This window comes from Eretmochelys imbricata, chromosome 18 (genome assembly GCF_965152235.1).
Source record: "Eretmochelys imbricata isolate rEreImb1 chromosome 18, rEreImb1.hap1, whole genome shotgun sequence".
In the NCBI taxonomy this organism is placed as follows: Eukaryota; Metazoa; Chordata; order Testudines; family Cheloniidae; genus Eretmochelys; species Eretmochelys imbricata.
The window spans coordinates 1,769,585-1,790,606 of NC_135589.1; the positions used below are offsets into that span (position 1 = coordinate 1,769,585).

The window sequence follows — 21,022 nt, forward strand, 5'->3', positions numbered from 1 at the left end:
CTGGATGATGTTATCGTGTTTGGAAATTCTTCTGAGGAGCATGACAATAACCTGCAGTCTGTACTAAACTGTATCAGCAAAGTAGGCCTCAAGCTCAATAGGTCCAAATGCAAATTTAGACAACCAGAACTCTCCTTTCTGGGGCATACAATTTCACAGGCTGGACTAAAACCTGATCCAGATCATATCCTGGCAATTTCAAATGCTCCTCCTCCAACAGATTTGAAAACCTTACTTTCCTTCTTGGGTCTTACCTCCTGGCATGCAAAATTCATTCCCAATTATGCTTCTGTCACTGAACCGTTATGAGAATTACTACGGGGAAGTTCAACCTTAGTGTGGACAACGGATGCACAAGCTAGTTTCAAAACGGTGAAAGACTTGATTGTACATAGTCCAGTACTTGCACTATTCAGTCCTGCATTGCCCACAATTGTAACTACTGATGCTTCTGATTATGGACTTGGGGCTGTCCTCACACAACTTCATGAGGACAACACAGAGAGGACTGTTGCATTTGCTTCAAGGACACTAAGTAATGCTGAGAGGAAATATTCTACAGTCGAAAAAGAAGCACTTGCTTGTGTCTGGGCTACGGAAAAATGGAGAACTTACCTGTGGGGCCGCACGTTCAAGTTGTGCACAGACCACAGCCCTTTGACGACGTTGCTCACCATGAAAGGACTGGGAAGAGCAGGATACCGAATTGCTCGGTGGTCTGCAAGACTACTCTCTTTCAATTATGAACTGCAATATAAGCGTGTGTAACCCTTCTGCCAGGCCGAGTTGATAGCAGCAAGGGCCGGGTTCAGTACACAGGGGTTCCCTCTCATCAAAGCAAATGCAAAACTGGCTCGAGCCCCCACCCAGTGACCTGGGAAAATCTTACACACCCCCTGGGCGCCTCAAAGAGGCAATACTTCCCCTCTCGCAAGCACAGAGTCTCGGTGTAGCCGAGAATCTTTAATAACATGAGGTAAACGCCATCAGCATTAAATTGGGGAAACACCACCACTAGTGTTCATCAACCAAACCACGAGCAAAGACCCACCCCAGCAAATTGGGCCACGTCCTTTCCCTCGGGTTCTTGAGTCCCAGAACCCAAACGTCTCTTGAGTCCAGCAATCCACAAATCACCCAGAGTCCAAGAAGTCCAGCCCCAGAGTTCAAAAGTTCATCTGCAGAGTGTTACTCCCCAGTCTGGGTAAAAATGTGCCTGTGTGTGGGGGAAAGAGGCAAGGGGCACCTTACGTGACCTGAAGCTGACTGCCCCACAGGGCTTCACTCTGATCCACTCCACAAGCCTCTCCGCATCACACAAGCAGCTGCCACTGTCCCATGAACTGCTCCACCAGCCCATCCACAAACAACACCACTGCGCGCTAGATCTTCAGGCTCCCCACTACTTGGCACAGTGCTCAGTGATTTCAGCTCTTCAGTGATTTCAGCTCGTAGTAGTGGGAGCCTTAGCGCTGGTGCACCCTAAGGCCAAAGTGAATTCAGCTCAGTGCCTGTAGCAAGACTCTTAATAGACCCAAAATTAGCTCTGACATTCCACAGTGGAGAGAGGAGGCAGTGCAATTAGTATGTAAGGCCCTCACCAGGGGGCCCATGCTACTAAGTATTAATACCCCACCCCACCATTCACAGAGTTTTGGAACCCATGTCCCTTGCCTAGCGAGTGCTCCTTAGTTGATGGCGAGTCCCTCCATCATAACAAAAGGCCAAGTACAGTTCCACTGTCCTTGATTCCGATAATCAGGGTAATAACCATTTATTCTTCCTGCCCCAATAACAGAGACACTGGGGATCCCACAGCAGCCAAAGTGACCATCTGGGCAGCTATGGCCTCATTCTAGGCGGGGTGGGTGTGCCTATGCAAATAAGATCGGCCCCTTTGAAGTTCTTTTCCACAACTTGCCACACCTCACCACCAGATGTCAGGGTGGAGCTCATCCTGATTCTGCTTACACACGGAAACCAAAATGTGGTTGCTGATTGCCTTTCTCACCTGCCTTTGCCTTCACCAGATGGTCCACCGGAGGATGAGGATGTAGTGGTTGTGCTTATTACAAGCGCTCTCACTGCAGTTACAAGAGAACAATTTCAAGCCGCTTGTTCAGCTTGTCCAATTCAACAAAAACTACGGGAATTTCTGACAAAGAGATGGCCCAGTAACCCTAAAAACCTTGACCCAATTTTGCTGCCTTCTTTTAGAGTTCGGGATGAACTTTCTTTGCTTGATGGCTGTGTGCTATGAGGAACACACCGGCTGCTTGTGCCAGAAGAATTACAGTCAAAACTCATACACCTGGCACGTGATACTCTTCAAGCAATTGTCAGAACCACACAGCGACTACAGGATCTGTATTGGTGGCCAGGGATGGACTCTCAAACTGAAGCACTCATAAAATCCTGTGTCACTTGCCAAATGTATGATAAGACAGCAGTGACATATACCCCTCCATTACAGCCTGTTCCTCTTCCTGAATCTGCATGGGTGATTGACATTGTAGGACCCTTTGATACTGCTCCAACTGACGGCCGTTATGCCATCACTTTAATAGACTATTTCAGTAAATGGCCTGAGGTAGCGTTTACATTGCAAATCTCTTCTGCTACAGTAATTAAGTTCCTCTCTTCAGTTTTTAGCAGGGAAGGTAACCCCAAAGAATTGGTTTCAGATAATGGTAGTGTCTCAGTGCAGGGGTCTGTGCCAGACAAGTCTGCATGGCCAGCCTGAGACCTCCCCAACTCCCCGCTATTTGGAAGACAGCCTGGCATGGGCGGCAGGTGGAGCCCCCGTTCGGTAATGCTAGCCCCTGGCTCCGCCCCTTCTGCCTGCATCCCCCCAGGCCAGAGGCCCCCCTCATCCCCCCCTGCAGCCAGAGCCCTGAGATTCCCTGACCCCCTCCCCCCGCCTTAGCTGGAGCAACGAGTTACACTAAGGAAAAACCCAGACTCTTCACTAATTTTCCTCCAATGAGAAAACGACCGGCAAGGTCCCAAGGTCTGCTACGGTTTGATGGGAGTGAGAGAATCTATGCACAAGCCAGCCCACAACATGGCCAAAATCCATGGTGGAGCCAGTGGTTGCAGTCACACCTTGCTGTCTAGCATGAGGCCCACAGCTTAGCACCCTGTAACTTCACATTGAGGCAAGGGCATACTGGGAAAATGGATGTGCTCCAACGAGGCAAAGAGAAGAATTTTCTTTGCAGTTCTCCAAAGGAGAGGCCCAGAAGCTGTAATCCCCAATTAGAATTTTAAACCAGTGGCTCCTAAATTTCCAGCCGTAATTTGCTCAGCAGAACAATGCTGTTAGATCTGTAAAGCTGTAATTGCCTCTCAGGTAGGGCAGAGATGCTGGAATCATCTGGATAGTGGGGTGCTGAGAGCCTTTGAATCAAACTGTAACCCCAGTATAGAATGGAAACCCCTTCAAGCCGGGGGTGCAGCAGAACCCTAAGCTCCAGCGCCGATGGGGGGGGGCATTCCAAAGTATAATGCACTCATGAACCTTAGAAGCTTAGGACAGGCTCAGCCAATGAAACAAGGTAGAGATGTTACATCATCTGCTAAACTCTCTGGCTGATTGTGCTCTGAAGGTGGATTGCTGGTACTTAGGCTTGCTCTACGCACAGGTTCACACCAGCGTAACTATGTTGGTTAGGGATGTGGCTTTTTGACTGAAATGATTGTACCCCTACCACCCAATGGGGAGCCAGAGGGGCTGATCTAAAGGTGCATCAGACTGGTGTAGCTTATTCCCCTTCTTGTGCACTAGCTGCAGAGCTATGGGAAAAAGAGGGTCATGTTTATTTCCCTTTCCTGATTAGAGATGGAGCCAATCCAAGGAGCAGTCAAAGGCAGGAAATTCAAGAGACGGATGGAGATGGCCATAATTCCTAGCATCATGGAGTGATTAGGAAACAAATCCTCACAGCCCCCTGGGAGGTGGGTAAAGAAATATCGTCCCCACTGTACAGATGGGGAAACTGAGGCACAGAAAGGGGCTGGGGCTGACCCAAGGCACACAGGAAATCAGCAGCACAGCAAGACACAAGAAACCAGCTGTTCCTAGTTGCCAGTCACATTAGTCCATTAGACCCAGAGCCTCAAAGGTATTCAGATGCCTGACTCTCCATAAAATCAATGGGAGTTATGTGCCTAAACACCTCTGAGGATCTGAGCCCTCATATCCAGTGGTGTAATACCCATCCACTCTATGCCTCTCTAGTAGTGACTGGGCCACATACAGAGATTCAGAGCCTGCTACAACCTTAGCTAACACAGCTCGACCATTTAACTGAGGCAGAAGAGGCTTGTGCTTTTAGATCCAGATATCCCGGGGTGACCCAGGAACCTCTCAATGCCAACTGGCAAAGGGCAGAGAGAGGGTGAAGGGGGCTGCAGGGACCTATTGAGTCCAGCCTGTAGATTCTAGTTCACCAAAGCATGTCCTGGAATGTCTCAGGTGAAAGCCTGTGTCCCACGGCTCATCAGCATCATCGCAAAACACATGTACAGATGTTGTGTGAGGAGTTATGTATGTAGTGGGAAATTATGTTCTTAGAGTGGGGAGAACCCTATCATGCGGTGCACATCACAAGTTTGCTCTATTATTTTGGGGGATAAAGACGACACCCTGGCATTCCTCACCTAGGCAGGAAATGGACAATAAATTTGCCTCCTGAAAGTGGGATCTCAACCAGGGTTAGCTGAGAACGCTGGAGAGATCTTTGGGTGAGATGAGTTTCTTTAGATGAGAGGATAACTCGTTAGGTTTAGTCGCTAGAAAGTGTGTTATGATTTTCTTTCATATGGAACCATTTGTTTAACTCTGGCAAGGCCCTCGGTACAGTGCTATTGGCTGGGTCCAGGCCTGGTTCTGCTTTCCACTCCCCTGCTGTACATTGCAATTACTCCAGTCACGTTACACTGCGAGAGAGAGGAGAATCAGGGCCCACACACCTAGTAAAGGGACAGCATCTTCCCCTTGGGGCAGACGAAGATCAGAGTGCAGGAGCATGCTACATACATGCCCATCTGTAACAGATTAGAGACCAGGCTGTGCTGCATGGCCATACAGCGAGCAATGCCCTCATTTTCCTGGCTTTAAGGAATGTGGGGTCTGATGACCTGCATCAGGGTTCTGCTGCTAATGCCATGGCAGTGAAGCGCAGCCATCACACCATTTGCTCCTGGTGCATGAAGATCACACTCAACTCTGCTCTAGTTCTGGCAGCCATGGCTGGTTTAAGCTTAACCCCCAGGCTGGAGATGGAAGGCAAGAGTGCAGGGACAGGGCAGCACACTCCGCAATGTTCCAGTGCTGGCAACTCTCCTGGCTTTAGCACGAGTCAGTGTTTTTCAGAAAGCTTCCAGCTCCTGGAGTCATGTGATTCTGAGAGACACCCAGCTTCCATTTCAAACACCAAGGAGGAGCTGGGGAAGTATTTTCTAGCTCTGGTAGTGGCACTGAAATGTGACCCCCTAGAAGGTTCAAAAATCATCCAGAAAATTTTATTAGTTTTTAAATCTTCTGATGTGTAGAGGGGGCCTGGCCTAGTTGTTCTGAATGAGGGGGTTGGAATCTGCAATTCTCACCCTCTACCCACACCCCCATCCTGGGAAAAAACAGTCTGACTGGACATTTTTGACCATCCTGGTGAGAACACTGGGGTTTTGCATCTCTGTCACTCCCTGCCCAGGTTACTGGATAACACTGAAGCTTGGAGACACTGTGCTGTGTTGGCCTAGCCTCTGACACCTTCATAGTTAAGAGCCTAAGCCTTGTGTAACCAAGTCTGCTGCTCTCTGTCCTTCACCTCCTCCTTTATCATCTCCCTCTGGAGTCTGGCAGTAGATTTGACATCATCTTGTGGGAAAGAAAATAAAAATCCCCTGCTAAACCAGGGTCACTTGTTAATTGTTAACACTTATTTCATACCACCTGCTCTTGCTCCCAGACTAATTTTGATCCTGTTTAGAGGGGCCTTATTCCCCTGGGAGTGGTGCTTCAGGAAAGGCACAAATGCTGACACCGCAAAGGGGATCAGCACCTGGAAAGGCTGGTCAGGAGGCAGAGGACAGCCAGGGATGGGCAGGCCTGGGAGACTAACTCAGCAGCTGAAAGAAAAGGAGTACTTGTGGCACCTTAGAGACTAACCAATTTATTTGAGCATGAGCTTTCGTGAGCTACAGCTCACTTCATCGGATGCATACCGTGGAAACTGCAGCAGACTTTATATATACACAGAGAATATGGAACAATACAGCTGAGATCACCTGTTACCTGGGGGATGGGGGAACCACCCTTTCGAAAAAGATGCCCATTGTCACAAATAAACAGACAAATAAATTGGTTAGTCTCTAAGGTGCCACAAGTACTCCTTTTCGTATTGTCACAACTGCCATTGTGCCAGAGACCCAGAGGCGGGGAAAGGGCCGCTAGTAGGAAATGCCTTGTGGGGTCAGTGGAAGTGAGCTGGGTGTGATTATTTGACTTTGGTCTTGTACATTCAGACAATGGACACAAGCCAAATCCAGCCCCAGGAGACACTGCAGAAACCAATGCAGTTCGCCCCCCACCTCCCTGGAATTTGGGGCCCTGTGTCTCTCTGAATGGGAGGTCAGCACTCTGCCCTTCTCTTTTATTCTAAATCCAACAATTACAATAATGCAGGGAAATTAAATGCAAGAGGTGCAACACAGCACCCTACACACACACGTCAAGGAAGCTAAATGAGCATTCCCTTAGCAGAGAGAACCCGACTGGGGTGCCACCCTCATGCACGCTGCCTTGTGGTACAGCGTATCCCTGCAGGCCTGCTGTACTCTTTCTCCTTCTTGCAATGATTGACTCCCAGTCCAGAGTACTTCGACCAAGACTCCCCCTTTATGTCTTATTTATTCACTCCTGTATAGAGTACAGCTTCTTTAGCCCCTCACATCCACCCTTGGAGCCCGGGTCCTCTCTGAAATTCAGGCAGCCCACAGCCTCCTCCTGGCTCCGTGTAAGAATTCAGGAAGGCTCCCTCCTTGTGCCAAGAGTCCCTCTGCCCTACTCCTGGGCCCTGTGTACTATAAACTAAGCCAGCTTCTCTCTGGGTGTCTCCTCTCGCTAAGAGCACCCTCTAGCTACTGAGCCCTGATAGCTGTTTATCCGGTCCAGGTGCCCCTTAGTCAATTAGCTGCCAACCAGCCACCTAGGCAGTTAATTACTTACTGGGCTGAGATGGTGGGCTGAGATGGGTTTGTTCTCCTTAACGAAGCCTATCATGGATAGACTGGGCCCTGATTCCCCACAAAGGGGCCAGCCACCCTGTGTCAATAAGGCGTTAAAATGAGCCCCATAGAAAGCAGTACAAAGTCCTACATGGTCACAAGGGAACCCTGAATCTGAATCGACTTTACACGCACACTTTGCATGACTGTTCCATTTGGAAGCGGTTTATAGAGGGCTAACGAAGGCTAAGTAGATATTTTAATAACTGGTTAATCGGTTGCTGCAGATTGTTATAGAGACCAATAGATCTGTGGGTGGCTTGTGAGCCTGGCCAATAACCACCCATAACCCCAGCTTATAACCACTTTGAATACATGCTGCTGGCCTCTGGGACATGTCTATAACAGATTTTAGTAACCCTGTACAAGCCATCTATTAACAGCCCCTACCTATGAAGTGAGACCAAATTTCCAGAATTTAACATCTGCATCATAACACCGTCCCAGGTGGGTTCTGGCTCCTCACAGGTTCAAGGTCCTGCCCTGAAGCAGCTGCATTGTTACTAGCACCATTTGCTGTGAGTGACCCCTGTGCAGAATGGCAGCACGAGGCACATGCTGCTCCTTCGTCCCCCTCGCCCCGTAAGGGCCCTTACGAGGGGCCGGCTCCAGCTCCCAGTGAAGTCAGAGTCTCCTGTGATTTCAATGGGACTTGGATCAGGCCCTGAGTCCTTACCCCAGTGCAGGGAGCAGGACCAGGCCAGCTGGCCTATGTCTGTGCAGATCTTCTGCTCATTCCCCTCCCCACGGCAGGGGGCTACAGTGGGGGATGGACTCCATTCCTCTAGCCCCCCCGGGACCCAGGCCAGTGTTCAGGCTAGAGGTGGCCCCACTCACTCTCCAGCACCGTGACCTAAGTTCCCTGTAAGCTGCATGGCCGTGCAGCAGCCTATTAAGCACTGCTCAGGCGCTCAGGGCTGCGGCAGGGAGAGGTGCCTCTCCCCCAACCCTGGACCTGCTGCGGCAGGGAGAGGTGCCTCTCCCCCAACCCTGGACCTGCTGCGGCAGGGAGAGGTGCCTCTCCCCCAACCCTGGACCTGCTGCGGCAGGGAGAGGTGCCTCTCCCCCAACCCTGGACCTGCTGCGGCAGGGAGAGGTGCCTCTCCCCCAACCCTGGACCTGCTGCGGCAGGGAGAGGTGCCTCTCCCCCAACCCTGGACCTGCTGCGGCAGGGAGAGGTGCCTCTTCACGCCAGCCCCAGCCCAGCCCCGGATCTGCGCAACCGAGCCCCAACCCAGCCTGGCTTGGACCTGCCGCAGACGGGGAAGAGGCGCCCGGCCCCCCGGCCCCAACCCACCCAACCCAACCCAGCCCCAGAGCTGCCATGGCGGGGAGAGGCACCTCTGCCCCCTCAGCCTAGGTGCTGCTGCTGTGGGGAGAGAGAGCTCTCTCCCTGCTGTAGTCCCGGGGCAGCCTGCACCCCAAACCCTTCACCCCTGGCCCCACCCCAGAGCCCACACCCCCTGCCGGAGCCCTCTCCCCCCTAGACCTCAACCCTCTGCCCCAGCCCTGAGCCTGCACTCCCAGCTGGAACCCTCATCCCCCCTCCCCTGCGGCATCCCTCTGCCCCACCCCACAGCCCGCACCCCCAGCTAGAGCCCTCGGTCCCTGCACCCAGCCCTCTGCCCCAGCCCTGAGCCCCATCCCACACTCCAAACCCCTCGGCCCCACCCCCACCACATACATTTTGTTCTGTGCACCAGTGTGGAGGTCATGTGTCACACCTCACCTCCACAGTGGCGCACATAATAAAAGCCATTCCGCACAGGGTGAGAAAAATTAGAGGGCACCCTGACTGTGACCCAGCCTGCTTGCTAAGTGACGCTCTTGGCAGCCATTGATTGGCCATGGCCCAATCTGCCCAAGGCCGGGCAGGTGCAGGACAGGGGGGCCCTGTTTCCTCGGAGTGACCTTGCACCCGGGCACAGGATATTCCAACACCTGCTCTCGGAGCTGCTAGGCACCTCCCTACCCTGCAGCCTCTGATAAAGGGGAGTATTAAAGGGCCCTGTGTCTCTTGGGGACCATCTGACCAAGATGCTGAGGCTGCTGATCCCCATTCTGCTTGCGGCTGGTGGTAAGAAACGGGCTAGAGCGAAGGCTCTCTCCTCTGCCCCAGCGCCCCTGCACAGAGCACATACTTAAGGAAGAAGGCCTGTTATGCCATCTGCAGCCCCAGGGCACACAGAGCTCTCCTTGCTCCTCCTGTGCCTAGCCCGCCGGTCGCCCTCGACCTTGCGGAGGTTGTGCAAGGTGCTGTCAGGGGATTGGGCCCTGGTGCCTGCCTCATTTGTAAATGTGGAGATGGGTTGGCTCAGGAGGGGATGAAACCCTGGGCAGGCCTACATGGGGCAAGGTAACCATCCCATGGAGAGCCTGGGCCAGGGGATTGCCCCGCCACCTCAGGACTGGGGAGTGACTGGGGACTAGGGTGACCAGATGTCCCGATTTTATAGAGACCGTCCCAATTTTTGGGTCTTTTTCTTATAAAGGCTCCTATTACCTCCCACCTCCTGCCTGATTTTTCACATTTGCTGTCTGGTCACCCTACTGGGGATGTCCAGGGTTGGGTTGGAGAGGGTGAGCCGGCATGACCACATGTCTCGCTTCCCCATTGTCTAGCCTCCTCTGCTCAGCAGAAGGGTCTGGTGCCTTTGCCATCTGTGTAATGCACAGTGCTCTCTCCCTCCAGCCCACGGGTGTGGGACACCAGTCTACTCCCCCCACACAAGGGTGGTGAATGGAGAGGATGCTGTGGCTTACAGCTGGCCCTGGCAGGTGAGTGAAATCCACCCCGTTGGACGCGGCGAGAGCCAATCAGCAACGAGGCTCGATCTGATCGCACCGTCTGCACTAGTGCGTGGTGTTAGGGTTCAGAGCAAACTTTTTTTTTCCCACTGAAAAATCCAGATTTGGGTTGGCAGAAGCCTTACCCATGTTTGTGTTGATTTTGATGCATTTGATTGGTCAGAAAAATATTGAAAACATTTTTTGGAGCCCTCCCCAATATTACTTTTTGAAGCTCGATGTTTCGATTTCTCAATTCAAAGTGAATCTTTCAAAAGTACTTCCAGTTTATTAAAAAAAATTAAAACATTTGCAAACACTCAAAAGCAAAATGAAATATTCTGTTTGACCCATCACGGATACATGGTCCTACCCTGACACGGCTGCATCGTTATCTATTTCTTCTTCAGATGTTTAGGTTTCCTGAAAATCCGAAAAAAAATTCACTTTCGGTCGATAAGAAATTCCCCCCACCCCAAAATTTTGGAGCAGCCAGTGACTAAAAAACTCCATTATTCACCCTGCTGTAATCTCCCCAGGCCTGGGGGTTGGGGGGTTAGACCTGCAGCATTGCTCTGATCACACCAAGCTCTTGTGGTGATGGACAGGTGAAGCAAAGGGGGTGGGGTGGGATATTGAATCGGTGCCCAGTTATGGAGCAAAGGAGAGCTAAAGGGACCAGAAACTCCATCTTCTTCATCCCTTCTCCTCACGGCTGTCCTGAAGAAGCAAAACTCACCATTGGTTAATGCCCTGCCCTGCAATCCTTAGGCAACCCCCCACTGACCTTATGGTCTGGGAGAACAAGTCCCTCATCTGATGTGCATGAAATTCTTGCTGCTGTTTTATCTGGATCCCAGCTTGTGCCTATTGCGGGTCCCCCGGTGTGCGTTCCACACCCCCTACTAACAGACTGGCCAGCGCAAGGCCAGGATTGGCACAAGCTTCAGGATACACTTACGGGGCTGGTTTCAGACATAGCTGAGCCCCACCCTCTGAAAATCAGAGCCCTGTCAAGCATCAGCTCACAGCAGCCTGGGGAGGGCACGGTGGATTCCTTGCCTTTGCCTTTCTTAGCTGGATTTCTTCTCTCCGTGAACAGTTGATCGCAGCTCTGTGTCTGTGCCCATGTTCCAGCCCATGGCACTGACGGGCAGAGGGAGAAGCAGAAAAGCCCCAAAATTCACTGGGAGGGGCAGCAGCACCTTGGCAGAGTCTTCCCCAAAGAGCCCCCTGAAGCCCCTCTAGTCACTTGACACGAGCAGGGCTCTGCCAGGGGTGGGCACGAGGGAGTGCTAGGTGGGAGCCAGAGACCAGCTGCTCCCCTCAACTCCCAGGGCATTCAGTGGGTGTGGGTCAGCCCCTCAGTGCCTGCTGCCCCCTGGTGCTGCGCGAGCAGGGAGAGGCTTTGCCCTGGCAGACTGTGTACCATGGTAACTCACACAGCAGCCTCCGCTGCATGCATCCACAGCCCCCAGAGAGCACCCTGGCACCACACCTGGGCCAGGCCAAAGCTGCTACCAGAGCCCTGCTAGCACTCCGATGGGCCATGGTCGTTGGGGTGGGTTCCATGGGATGTTACCCTAAAGCTCCCACTGTTCAGAGCCTCCCCACAGTGGAGCCGGAGAGCCCTGGAGCTCCACAGCACGTCCCCCACTGCCCTGTCTTGTCTCCTGGCAGATCTCCCTGCAGTACGAGCGGGACGGTGCTTTCCAACACACCTGCGGGGGAACCCTCATCGCTCCCACATGGGTCATGACGGCTGCGCACTGCATCTCGTAAGCCTCCTCCTCTTCCGATTGCTTAGAATTTAGGTTTCAGAGTAGCAGCCATGTTAGTCTGTATTCACAAAAAGAACAGGAGGACTTGTGGCCCCTTAGAGACTAACCAATTTATTTGAGCATAAGCTTTCGTGAGCTACAGCTCACTTCATCGGATGCATTCAGTGGAGTAGCCAGTACATTGCATGCAGTGCATGCATCCGATGAAGTGAGCTGTAGCTCATGAAAACTTATGCTCAAATAAATTGGCTAGTGTCTAAGGGGCCACAAGTCCTCCTTTTCTTTAGAATGTAGTGCGGCCGACGCACCGTGGCGTCTTGGGGCAGGAGCCACAGGGCCCTGGTCTGCCATGGCTAGTGAGCTGCTCCTTGCCATGAGACCTCCCAGCAGACATGCTCCACTCCGGGTAATGGGCCCTCCCAGCAGCAGCAGCCAGTTCCAGCAGCGCCTGACCCTGGCCGGCAGTGGAGACCCCCAAGATGGAGAGAACTGAGTGACATGGAGCCTTGTAACTGACGCGCTCGGCAGCCTGGGCCATGTCCCTCCATCTCTGCCATGGGGGGACAATCCCAACTGCCCGCCCAGCGTCAGTGTGGTGGCAGCGATGCAATTCAGAGCAGGATGTGGCCCAGCAAGGGCTGCATAAGCACTAAGCATTAGCGCTCTGGTTACCAGCACTAGGAGAAGATCACCCAGAAACACCCCGCAGGGACCATGCTCCTACCGCGCCCGCCCCCGTGACTCCACTGCACTCTGCCCTGAGCTCTCCGGCCTGGCTGCAGGAGGTGCGGCACAGAGTCTGCTTCTCCCAGCAGAGGCCGGAGCTGCTTACTGCGAGCACAGGGCTATTAGCTAGCACTGCTCACCAGTGGGACCCGCGCAGAGGCTGGGCCTGTGGCAGAGTGCTGTCCCCGAGCACGCCCTCATGGCATGGCAAGGCCCTGCAGGCATGGTCCCCTCACAGGCGGAGTTTGGGCAGGCGTGGGAGGGCGCTGCCCCCTCTCCCACACAAGCCTCAGGCAGGCAGCCTGAGTGTGCAATGCAATGAGTTCTGCAGAGGAGACAGGAGACTGCTCCCAGCTTGCGCCCCAGAGGCAGGGAGTCAGAATTTTGTTTCTAAACAGAGTGATTAACGGGTGATTAAGATAAGAAAGGGCTGTTAGGAGTTTCCCTAAAGTTAAATGATCTGTTCCAAGCTTGGTGAACTGCAAAAAGTGAGTAGCCTAAATGATAGAAAGTAATTGTAGATTTTTCTACAGTTGATTCAATTGCTCTATTCAAGAGGTGGTAACAAGTTACTGCTATCTTTCTTTGAGAAGAGAACTGATATTTTAGACAAAGGAAATACAGTAGATCTAATCTACCTGGATGTCAGGAAGGCTTTTGATACAGTTCCACATGAGAAATGATTAGTTAAACTGGAGAAGATGGGGATTAATAAGAGAACTGAAAGGTGGACAAGGAACTTGTTGAAGGGGAGACTGCAACAGGTCCTACTGAAAGGTGAACTGTCAGGCTGGAGGGAGGTTACTAGCGGAGTTCCTCAGGGATCAGTCTTGGATCTGATTAAACATTTTTTATTAATGACCTTGGCACAACAAGTGGGAGTGTCCTAATAAAATTTGAAGATGACACAAAGCGGGGAGGTATAGCCAATATAGAGGAGAACCGGAATACCATACAAGAAGATCTCGATGACCTTGTAAACTGGAGTAATAGACCCATTGTTTCATGTTCTCTGTGTATATAAAATCTCCCCACTGTATTTTCCACTGCATGCATCCGATGCAGTGAGCTGTAGCTCACAAAAGCTTATGCTCAAATAAATTGGTTAGTCTCTAAGGTGCCACAAGTACTCCTGTTCTTTTTGAGAAATGGAATGATATTTAATAGTGCAAAGTGCAAGGTCATGCATTTAGGGCCTAACAACAAGAATTTTTGCTATATGCTGAGGACTTATCAGTTGGAAGTGAAAGAGGAGGAGAAAGAGCTGCACATATTGGCTGATCACAGGATGACTTGAGCCGTCAATGTGATGTGACCATGAAAAATCTAAAACAGTCCTAGGATGCATCAGGCGAGGTATTTCCAGTAGAGAGAGGGAAGTGTTAGTATCATTATATAAGGCACTGGTGAGACCTCACCTGGAGTATTGTGTGCAGTTCTGGTCTCCCATGTTTAAGAAAGATGAATTCAAACTGAACAGGTGCAGAGAAGGGCTACTAGGATGATCTGAAGAATGGAAAACCTACCTTAGGAGAGGCACCTCAAGGAGCTTGGCTTGTTTAGCCCAACCAATAGAAGGCTGAGGGAAGCTATGATTGCTCCCTATAAATACATCAGAAGGATAAATACCAGGGAGGGAGAGGAGTTATTTAAGTTAAGCACCAATGTGGACCCCAGAAGAAATGGATATAAACTGGCCATCAAGAAGTTTAGGCTTGAAATTAGACAGAGATCTCTAATCATCAGAGGAGTGAAGTTCTGGAACAGCCTTTCAAGGGGAGCAGCGGGGGCAAAAAACTTAACTGGCTATCAAGACTGAACTTGATAAGTTTATGGAGGGGATGCTATGACAGGACTGCCTACAATGGTGTGTGGCCCATCGGCGACTGCCTGTAGCAATAATCCCCAATTGCTGGAGATGGAACACTAGATGGGGAGAGCTCTGAGTTACTACAGAGAATTCTTTCCCAGGTATCTGCCTGGTGGGTCTTACCCACATGCTCAAGATCTAACTGATCACCATATTTGGGGTTGGGAAAGAATTTTTCCCTGGGTCAGATTGGCAGAGACCCTGGAGGGTTTTCTTCTTCTGCAGCATGGACCATGGGGCATGGGTCGCTTGCAGGTTTAAACTAGTGTAAATGGTGAATTATCTGTAACTTGAAGTCTTTAAACTGTGATTTGAGGAGTTCAGTAACTCAGCCAGCGGCTAGGGGTCTGTTACAGGAGTGGGTGGGTGAGGTTCTGTGGCCTGCGAGGTGCAGGAGGTCGGACTAGGTGATCATGCTGGCCCCTTCTGACTTCAGTAAGTGTATCTGAGTAAGAATAGACATTACCATTTTAAACCCAACCAGTGTCCTTTAAGTGACTTCCCACAAGGTGTCAGAGCATGTCAGTATTAGAGCTGAGTGGGTCTAATATTTATTTAATTTTGTTTCTTGATATAGGAATTAGGTACCGTGTTCCTATCAGATAATTTCTAAGTTATTATCTGCAAAAACGCTAGAGTTTTCAGTTGCCTAAGTACCCCCCGGAATCACAGTTAAAGTTGTGCACCCCCCACCCCCCATCTGAAATGGTGCCTCTGTGGGCAGGCACGGAATTGTCCCCTCCATGTATGGCCCCATTGACCTGTCTGGAGCCCCAAATATAGAAGTCAAACTACATCTATGTCAGCCCCTGTTCTGGGTTCCCCGCCCACGCAGAGTCTTTCAGAGACATTCCCCTTCTCCTGGGATGATTCATTTAGTTCATCTGCTTAGTGAGGCTCTGGTCCTGTTAAAAGGCTCCCAGGCCCTCCCTCCAAGAGCACCTCCTTCAGCTGAGCTCTGGGAGCCCCTTAACAGGCCCAAATGCTCATTAACCAGTTAGCTGCTGAGCACCTAATTACTATGGGGGAAGGGGGCTCAAGATAGGTTCAGTCTCTTTAAAGAAGCCCATCATGGGTAGAGTGGCCCTGACTCTCCTTAGAGGGGCCAGTCCCGCCACGACAGTGTCCCTGTGCTGTGTGTCCCCGCATGAGGGGCTGTCTGGGCCCCGAGTCCCGCAGGGCCAGGCCGTGCCAGCTGGGGTGTGTGCTGCTGATCATGATATGGGCTAGGGGCCGACACAGGGACTAGGGTGATGTCTCCTGCGTGGTGTGCGGGACTCCAACCCCTCTGAGCCCGAGGGGGCACTGCAGGCTGCCCCCCCCATGCTGCCCCTGCTGCGATCCCCGAGCTGTCTCCTCACAGGCTCTCGGGGGTTTCCTTTCAGTAAATCCCTCACCTACAAGGTAGTGCTGGGGGAGTATGACAGAAGCGTGGCAGAGGGCCCTGAGCAGCACATCCCGGTGAATCGTGAGGACATCTTCGTCCACCCTCGCTGGAAGCCCATCTGCGCGGCCTGCGGGTAAGGCAATGCAGGCATGTGCCAGGCTGCAGCTGCCCTCCCTTCTGAGCTGCCTGGGGGCGGCAGGGATCCCAGGGAGGGCAGCGGCAGGCAGGGAACAGTCTGTTTATAAGAATGGCTGGGGAGGGAAAGACACACACAGAGCTGTTCCCATGTAAGGGCCCTGGGCCTGTCACTGGTGCCGTGGGCAGCACCCTTCAGGCCGGTGGGTGCTGAGGGGCTGAAAAAGCCAGCAGGGGAATAGTGTGGCTTTATCTGCCATGCTGGCTCCCAGGCCACGGGTTCCCCTCATAGCAGAGCAGGCCCTGGGCAGGCCTGTGACGCGACAGGGCTGGGGTCTACGTCCTGATCAGCACACGCTGCCCTTCCTTTGGGAAGGGACCGGTGAGCAGGGCTGTGGGCTCCCCCGGGCTCTCTTTGCCAAGCTCTGTGCCAGGGACATATTGTCCCCCTCGTGGTGCAAGGGGCGGGTTTTTAGCCCTGGGCAGGGATGTCTTCAATCCATGGAGCAGGAGAACAACCCGCCCCCCACCCCCCTCAACCCGTGGGGACACCTCAAGCGCAGTCTCCAGGCCTCTCTGGTCAGGCTGCCTGTAAGGGGGGGTCTGTCATGCTGTGAACACCTATCCCACGGAGAACTGGACTGAGCCCCGAGCCAATAACAGCTGCTGCCCTGTGACATCCGTGGCTTCTCGCTCGGCCTGCTGGCAGACGGCTCCATTGCCAGACCCCTGAGCCATCTGCCCCTCCAGTGAGCTCTGACTCGTTCTCTTGCAGCAACGACATTGCCCTGATCAAGCTGTCCCGGAGTGCCGAGCTCAACGACACAGTGCAGCTGGGCTGCCTCCCGCCCGCAGGCGAGGTCCTGCCCAACAACTATCCCTGCTACATCACTGGCTGGGGGCGCCTCTACAGTATGTGCCGGGCTGCTCTGCCCCGGGGAGCTCTCTCGTGGGAAAGCACAAGGGCAGCCACGCTGGGGACGCGGCTTGGAGGGATGCAATTAGTTAATTGTTCCTCTGGCTGGTTTTCTTTCTCGCTAGCACTGAGTGGCAGCAGAGCTCCAGCCCCGGAGACTGGAGGCCAGTCTCCACAAATGAAGTGCAGCATGGGCAGCTCAGGGTTTCTTCCCCATGCATTGCCCCTTGCCAATGTGCCTCGATCCTGGCCTAGGGGGGCCTCCTCAAGGGCCACCAGGGCAGCTGCTGAGGCTGCCAATTTGTGTCGCCAGAACTAGTTATTCTGGGACATGGTCACCTTTCCCCTAAGAGCTGGATGGGCACCCGCCCCTCCAGCAAGCAGCCTTCAGACAGCAGTGAGCATTGACTGGAACCCATGTGAGAGGGTGTCAAGCTGGGGAGGAAGGAGTGAAGGTTCCCTAGTTCATCACCAGCTCCTCCAACCAGCCCAGGCTCTCTCTGGTTCTGTGGGAGTGTCAGGAGCAGCAGGAGCCAAACATCACCCAGGGCCTTCTCCTGCAAGGTGCTGAGTGCTCCCAGCTCCCACTGACTTCCATTGGAGCTGAAGGTGATCAACAGCTTCCAGGAGTGCTCAGCGCTGCATGGGATAGAGCCCTGAATGAATCAGGAGAGGTGGGACTCGAACCCAGTACTTGGGCTTGGTGTCACTGGGTAAGGGTGCATCTTCTGTTTGCAGCTGGCGGATCCCTCCCTAACAAGCTGCAGCAGGCTCTGCTCCCGGTGGTGGACTATGAGCACTGCACCCAGCCTGACTGGTGGGGCAGCATCGCTATCAGAGAGAGCATGGTCTGCGCTGGCGGGGACATCAGATCAGGCTGCAACGTGAGTACAGGGCTAGAAAGAGAGTGGCGGACACCACTGGTGCAGTGCTGGCTAGCGTGCAAGCAAGTGTGCGCATGTGATCTGTCTGACCAAACTACCGCATCCGATGCACACGCCCACTCGCCCAACGTACAGGGGTGACTCAGCTGTTACCAGGGGGTCACATGCTTTGTCACTGTTGTCAGCAGCACTCACCAAAGTACAGGAAAGTCGCAGGAGGCAGAAACCCACCTCCACCTAGCCTACACCCAGCCTACACCCAGCTTTGACAGGCTGGCTCCCTTTGGCAGGCAGGTGCCCAGCCTGCTGCCCTTCCCCACAGGCAAAGCCCATTAGACTAGCTGAGCAAGGAACTTTCAGGGAATGATTTATCCATGTTTCTCTGCTCATCAGTTGTAGGGTTGGGAAGTTCTGAACTGTGAGTGTGATTCATAGTAATTCACCATTTCTCCCGGTAATCAGCTGGTGCCTGCAGTTTGGGCTGTAGCTGTCACTTCTGGACACACAGCGGGCGGTTGGCACTGCAAGCGCACCACAGATGGACTGTAAAGCTGACCGTGTCTGGTCTCTTGGTGACTTACACGTCAGCCAGTCAGGGAGGAGAAGCCAGAGCAGTGAGGCTGTAACACCAATGCTGTGAGACCTGTTAATGGTACACATGTCAGGCTGGAAATTTGCTTTGGGTGAATAGGAGCATCTGAGTGAAAAGCTCCCTGTTCACCCTGCCCCAGGCGTAGGTAACACTCCTGCTCAGACATTCCTGCACAGCGGATGCAAAAGCCTTGTCTTTGTTCGCCTGATCCCGTGACTAAGAGCAGCAGTGCGGAGAAGGGCTGCGAGGTCAGACTCAGCTGCACTGGAATATTTTTCCTCTTCTCCGCCTGAGCATTTCACAGCCAGTGCTGGGTGAGAGAGTTCAAGGCACTGGGTAGGCCTCCCTGCGGTGACAGCCTTGGAGATGGCCCCAGTGACGTGCTGGACTTTGTCCCCAGAGCCTGGTGCACAGCTGTAGCCCAGCAGGCGGTGAGTGAGGGATCGGGGATCTGACACCCTCACTCACGGGGGGCTGGCTCTCTTTCAGGGTGACTCTGGTGGCCCCCTGAACTGCCGGGCCTCTGACGGGAGATGGCAGGTGCATGGCATCGCCAGCTTTGTCTCTTCCCGTGGCTGCAACACCTTAAAGAAACCCACCGTTTTCACCCGTGTCTCTGCCTTTGATGACTGGATTGCAGAGGTGAGACCCCCAGCCATGTTACTGCGCGGGCAGTGGGAGGGAGGTCTTCTGCTGGGGAGCGTCAGGGAGAAATCAAATGGCCAGGCAGGGGGTTCTGGGAGGTCACCCACAGTAAATGGACAGGACGGGAGGCCCCAGATGGACAATGTTTGGGGCTGTCTCCATGAACAGAATTTGCACCCTTGAGAGTGGTGTCCTCCTGGGGCTCTGAGCCGAGATCAGTGCCACGGGCCCCATCCAGAGATCACAGCCAGCTGCCCCACACACAGAGCTGAGCAAGCAGGGCCCCTCAGAGCATGTGATATCATCTCTGGTCCCCCTTGCGCCTCACCTCTTCCGGCAGCTGGGAACTCAGACGCAGCTCATGTCACTGCAGAGCAAAATAAGGAACAGCTGAGTCTGGCCTGCAAAGGGGTTTCTGTAAGATCTGGAGCCTGGAAGAGCTGGTCTCAGCACAGTAGATATTGGAGGCAAACTAGCTCGGATGTGCTTCTCCACTGACACACGTGATGACCCTGGAGTCTGCTGGGAGCCGGCATTTTGGGCACATGGCCCAGAGCCGTAAGCAGGATGCTCGGTGGCCTGCAGCACCACCCGGCTACAGGGATGGTTTGAGACAGAATATCTGGCTTGGCTGTGAGCTCTGTCCTGCAGCGAGCAGGGGCTCAAGGCAGGCACAGGGAGGTGTTTGGCCTGGCAGCTGAGCATGCATCTGCAAGCTGGAATTGCGCGCTATCATCCCAGCTCTGCTGCCCTGTGCTCTGGCTGCGTCACTCACGTTAACCCCTTGGGGCCGGATTTGGATCTCACTGCTCCCAGTGCCAATCGGCGGAGTTCCTCCGGAGTCTGGGAACAGGCTCCCCTTTCAGTTACAGCAGTGAGTGGCGTGACTCTGGATTTACACCCGTGTAACTCAGGGCACAAACTGGCCCAGATGAACTCTACAAGTGTCAAACCGGCATCACTGAGAGCAGGCCTGGGCCTTTGAGGCCTCTGTTTCCCTAGCAGGTGATTTGGGGGGCAACCATTTTCCCCTTCCTTGTTGGAGTGCACCGAGAAGGGCAGATTGTGTCAGGCAAGGGCCCGGACCTGGGTAACCTCTGGCACGTGGCGGGGAGTGTGAGCCACGCCCACGTGCTGTGGCAATGGACACCCCCACCCCAAATGGTGGGTCGTAGGAAGGGTCTGGGCCCCCCGCGCTCTCACTTCCTCTGGGCGGTGGACGAAGCGCCTCCCAGGCACCTGCCGGATGGGGAGCGGCTGCTGACTGGGTGGTCACTTCCCTCTCTGGCCACTTCCTCCGTGTGGCTGCTGCCCCGGGGACACGAGAGCAGGGCCTGGACAGCAGTCACAGCGTGGAGGAAGTGACCAGAGCCAGCGAATGGACAGTCCGCAGCTGGGTAGTGATTTGTGGCCTGGCTGCAGGGGGTTGGCGGGATCTGCAGGACTGGGAGAGCGAGAGCTGGGGAGAGAAAGGGGAGCAGGAAGCTGAAGGGCTGAGAAAGGGAAGGGGGGGGAGAACAGGAGCTGGAGGACTGAGGAGGGGAGGGTGAGCAGGGGCAATGGTGACAAAAAGACAAAATGCAGTTGATGGGTTGTCTTAGTAAAAAGTTTGGGAGCTGCTGGCCTAGAGGTGGAGTCTGATGAGCCTGCTCCAGCCTTGGCTAAGGGAAGCAGCTTTTTTAGCTCAGGCACGAGAGGTTGCTGAGTTAGTTACAATCCCAAGGTCCCAGGTTCGAGCCACCCAGGGGCATCACGTTACACATGCAAAGGGCTTCAGAAGCCCCGAGGATATGATTTCTGCTGCAGTTTATTGTGTCCTGACCTGATATACTTTGGTTTGCTTTTCTTTCAGACCATCGCTAATAATGCATGATAAGCTGAAAGAGCCACATCTTGGAGAAACTTTCCTGGGCAGATAATAAAGCAATTGTAGAAATCCCGTCATGGGCGTATTTCTTGGGGGGCAGGGGCTTCCCTTTGTTGGGGCTAATGTGGCGCCGATAACCCCA

The 21,022-nt window shown here is 53.4% G+C and overlaps 1 protein-coding gene across 1 annotated transcript; it reads left to right on the forward strand.

The window, feature by feature from the left end:
- Window positions 1-9,327: 9,327 nt before the first annotated feature.
- CELA3B (chymotrypsin like elastase 3B) lies at window positions 9,328-19,407 on the forward strand. Its single transcript, XM_077837561.1, has 8 exons — window positions 9,328-9,367; window positions 9,983-10,068; window positions 11,758-11,855; window positions 15,840-15,974; window positions 16,752-16,888; window positions 17,631-17,776; window positions 18,858-19,010; window positions 19,354-19,407. Exons 1-8 carry the CDS (start codon window positions 9,328-9,330, stop codon window positions 19,405-19,407), a joined length of 849 nt encoding a protein of 282 aa, XP_077693687.1.
- The last annotated feature ends 1,615 nt before the right edge of the window (window positions 19,408-21,022 follow it).

Coding starts and splice junctions, on each gene's coding strand:
- CELA3B (XM_077837561.1), top strand. CDS start 9,328: ATGCTGAGGCTGCTGATCCCCATTCTGCTTGCGGCTGGTG. Junction 15,975..16,751: donor CCCATCTGCGCGGCCTGCGG/GTAAGGCAATGC, acceptor GTTCTCTTGCAG/CAACGACATTGCCCTGATCA. Junction 17,777..18,857: donor ACATCAGATCAGGCTGCAAC/GTGAGTACAGGG, acceptor GCTCTCTTTCAG/GGTGACTCTGGTGGCCCCCT.